Genomic DNA, 3,703 nt, shown 5'->3' with positions numbered 1-3,703 from the left:
CACCTAGGGCTGAGGTCGAGCTGGGGGCCCAGGACAAACTTAAGCCACACAGGTGACCATGTGCAGACCACGACATGGTACACATACACACAGACACACTCCCCACGGGTCCCCTGTTAGTTCACAGCCCAAGACCCCAAACCCACAGTGACACCTCCAGGCGCCCCTCTGTCCACCCAAAGCTGTCACCACCTCGAACTCACACCCATGGTCACAATTCGGCCCCCTGGCCCCCGGCTATGCATCTCCCCAGAAGAAACCTCTGGCTCCCATATGTGACTACCTGCCACCCCCGGGCGGCCATGCCCTGCCTCTGCACATGGCATGTGGGACACAGTCTTGCACCTGGCCGTTCACGTGAGTGCCCTGCCCCCGCGGCCAGCGGGACCTTTATAGGGAGCGCGGCCGCCGAGCGCCGCAAGTCGGTGCCCCGGTGCCGCCTCCGCCCAGCCGCCCGCCGCGTGTCCGCCGCCGTCTCTGCCTTCGCCATGCGTTCTGGAGCGCCGCGCCGACTGTCGCCACTGCCCTGGGTGGCCCTGGCTTGGGCCGTGGGCTTCCTGGGCTTCCTGGGCTCCATGGGCTCGGGGGACCCAGCGCCCGGTGAGTGGGGCGGCCGGAAGGGGCGGGTGAGGCGGGCCACCCACGTGGGCCTGCCCGGAACGCGGCGGGGGACCGGGGCGCAGGTTGAACCCGGGAGGGCCAGGGGCTCCCCTCCCCCAGCCCCAAAGGGCCCGAAGGAGGGTCACCAGGAGGTCAGCAGGGCAGAGGTTAGTAATCACCATGATTGCTGACATTTATTGAGCGCTTAGTGTCTACCTCTTCCTCCGTGAATCCATGGAACAGCCCAGCAGTGTGAGTAATCTCAACACTCCCGTTTTCCAGAGGGGGAAAGTGAGGCTCAGGGTCATACAGCCTGTAAGTGGCAAAGTCAGGATCCAAACTGGGACCCCGTGGGTGGGTCCTGATGCCCCAAGAGAGGCGGTGCTGGGTGGCTGGACCCAGGACCTCCATCTGGAGTCTTAGATCTTCCCCAGTCTGGCTTAGGTAGACGGGGCATTGGGCATCTCACACTGTCTGGGAGATGCCAGGCAAGAAACATCCCTACTCCTGGCCTCAGTTTCCCCTTTTATAAGATGGGTGCCAAGGTACTGGGTTCCCAGAGACAGTCCCTGGAAGGCGCTGGGCAGCATCTGAGAATCAGTGAGCACTCTGGGGCTGGGGCCATTCCTGCCCCCACCTAAGGGTGAAGGAACTGAGGACCATCTGCCCCCGTCCCGCCCCCGTCCCCCGCATTCTCCCCCCCAGCAGCCCCACCCCACCCCCGCAAAGAAGCGACAGCCGAGCCCCCTCCCCGAAGGCCGCATCCCCGGGGAGGCAGTGAGCTCATGCAAGGGGAATGTTCCCAAGTTGGAGTGAGTAAGAGGCGGCCGGCGGGGGGGCTGCCAGGCGAGGGGGCTCCGCGTGCCCACGGGCGCTGTCTAGACAGAGGGCAGAGGCGGGAGAACAGCTCCGGGGCCCACTGACCCTACATGTCCAGTGCCTGGTATTTGACCCTGGTGTTTGGCTGTTTCGGCGGGATGCCAGGCCCCAGGCCTGGGGGCTTGGAGGAAACGGGGAGAGTCTCCCGGGACGGGGGTGGGGGTTGGAGCTCCGAGAGGGGGAGAGATCCCCAAAGTATCCTGAGCCAGCGTTGGGGTACCTGTGTGATTCTCTATCCCTCCTTCCTGGGTTGGGAGTCAGTCATCCCCTCCACAGCTCCTGAGAACTGACTGCATACCTGGGGGCCAGGAGCTGGGTATCAGGAGTGGCCTATAGGAACTGTCCCTTTCGCCCACAGCTGGCACCTGCTGGCTCCAGCAGGGCCCGGAGGCTACCTGCAGCCGGTTGCTGAGGACGAACGTGAGCCAGGCTGAGTGCTGTAACTCCAGCAACATCGACATCGCCTGGTCCAACATCACCCAGTCTGGGAACAAGATCAATCTCCTCGGCTTCCTGGGTGTTGTCCATTGTACCCGGTGCAAAGGTGAGACCCTGGGCACTGGCCCAGGTCAGGGGCAGGATGGGCGCCTCTCAGCTTAGGACCAGCAAAAACAAATCAGTGTGGTGAAAGATGGAACATGGAACATGCGGGAGTGAGCTCCGGGGGCGTGCAGGAGGCTGTGCAGGGGGCTTCTCAGTTCCCAGGCTTCAGCCTCCTGCCGCTGAGGTCGCACGGAGAGGTCGTGAGGATCCCTAGCTTGGTCTCCGGCTCCTGGGCCTCTCCTCACACCGAGCCATCTGCCTGGATGGCCTTTCCCACCCGAATCACCTGGTGGAGAAAGACTCAGCTTACACCTCACTTCTGGGAAGGCAGATTTTCCTGACTGGCCATTCTGGGCTGTAACTCCCAAATGTCCACACCAGGTCCCTTAACTGCACAGATTCCAGGGGTCTGCGGTGGGGTTGCAGCTTAGTGTTTAACAAGCATGTGCCTTCTGGACTACGTGCTGAGAAATGCTGCCTCCTACATCAGACTAGGAGCTCTCTAAAGGCAGAATGAATGAGTCAGACATATTCTCTGGCCTGGAGGGTGGATGGGAGGACCCTCCTAGCCGTCTGTGGTCAGGGCCGAACCTGCAGGGTGCCAGAGGGGGTGTGGGGACATGACTTGGAGAAGGTGGGCATTACAGCTGGGGTGTTGGGGGATGATTAGGAGTTCTCCAACTGGAGAAGGTGCAGGAGAGAGTATCAGCAGACACCATGGCCCGGGGTCAGGCCCTCGTGGGTGGGGTCAGGTAGGGGAGCAGGAATGAGGCAAGAATCAGGGAAGCCCAGCTGGCCACTAGGACGTGATTAATCCCAGACCAGCCTGGCTGGGTGGTCCCGAATTCACTGCCACGCTCCCCCACCCCCCACCCCGCTGGCTTCAGGGAGGAGGACAGGCTTCAAAAGTGTCTGGCCTGGGCATGAGATGGCCCAGGACTCCCCTCCTCCACATGGCCCTGGGGATGGGACCTCGGACCCCCCTTCCGTTCCGGCTTGCGTGAAGCCAGCGGCGTGGAGCATTTCCAGATGTGCGTGTGGGCGGGCTGCGTGGGAGGCGCCCAGGTGCGGCCCACATGCCCTGGCAGAGGCAAGGTGGGGGGTGCTGGCCACTCTCTTAGGAGTGTCCGTTCACCCTGTAAAGGGGGTTCCCGTATCAGCCCCACTTTACACACTGGGAAACTGAGGCTGGAGTGTAAACTCAAGAGCTGTGCTCAGAGTCCGCCCTCCAGACCCACAAGCAAGAGAACTGGAGGGCGGTGGGGTCCCTCTGGGGTCTGGCCTTAAATTCTCAAGCTGAGGTGCCCCTGATTCCCCTATATTCACAGCTGTGGCTGGGCCTCAGTTTCCCTGTCTGTAAAGTGGGAACTTGGGGAGAGGCGGTGAGCCTGGGAGGGCCTGGGACGTGATGATCAGTGCATTAAAAGTGAGGGCGGGAACCCCAGAGAGAGGCTTCTCCTAGCTGGACCTCAGTTTTCTTACCTGAGAAATGGGGTTGCAGAGAGGAAAGGCTTGTTTCAAAGGGCTAGAGCTGTGCGAAGCCCCCTCCCCGGGAAATGCTTCTGAGACGTGGGGGGTGGGGGGACCCGTCCCGCCCTCACTGACGCCTCCTCCGGGGAGGTCCTGGCAGCCACCGGAAACAGACGCTGCCGGCGCTCCCCAGCCCCGCGCCCCCCGCCCC

The 3,703-nt window shown here is 62.6% G+C and overlaps 1 protein-coding gene across 1 annotated transcript in view; it reads left to right on the top strand.

Moving 5' to 3' along the window:
- The first annotated feature begins 488 nt into the window (after positions 1-488).
- FSTL3 (follistatin-like 3 (secreted glycoprotein)) overlaps positions 489-3,703 on the top strand; it is a 4,894-nt gene continuing 1,679 nt past the window's right edge. Inside the window, exons 1-2 of the mRNA XM_008592807.1 lie at positions 489-600; positions 1,838-2,047. Of these exons, the coding sequence (XP_008591029.1) occupies positions 489-600; positions 1,838-2,047 (322 nt within the window). The remainder of the gene's footprint in view (positions 601-1,837; positions 2,048-3,703) is intronic.

The sequence above is a fragment of the Galeopterus variegatus genome, unplaced genomic scaffold (genome assembly GCF_000696425.1).
Source record: "Galeopterus variegatus unplaced genomic scaffold, G_variegatus-3.0.2 Scaffold8338, whole genome shotgun sequence".
NCBI lineage: Eukaryota > Metazoa > Chordata > Mammalia > Dermoptera > Cynocephalidae > Galeopterus > Galeopterus variegatus.
Note: the sequence above shows the minus strand (reverse complement) of the source record. Positions and strands in the feature narration are given on the sequence as shown.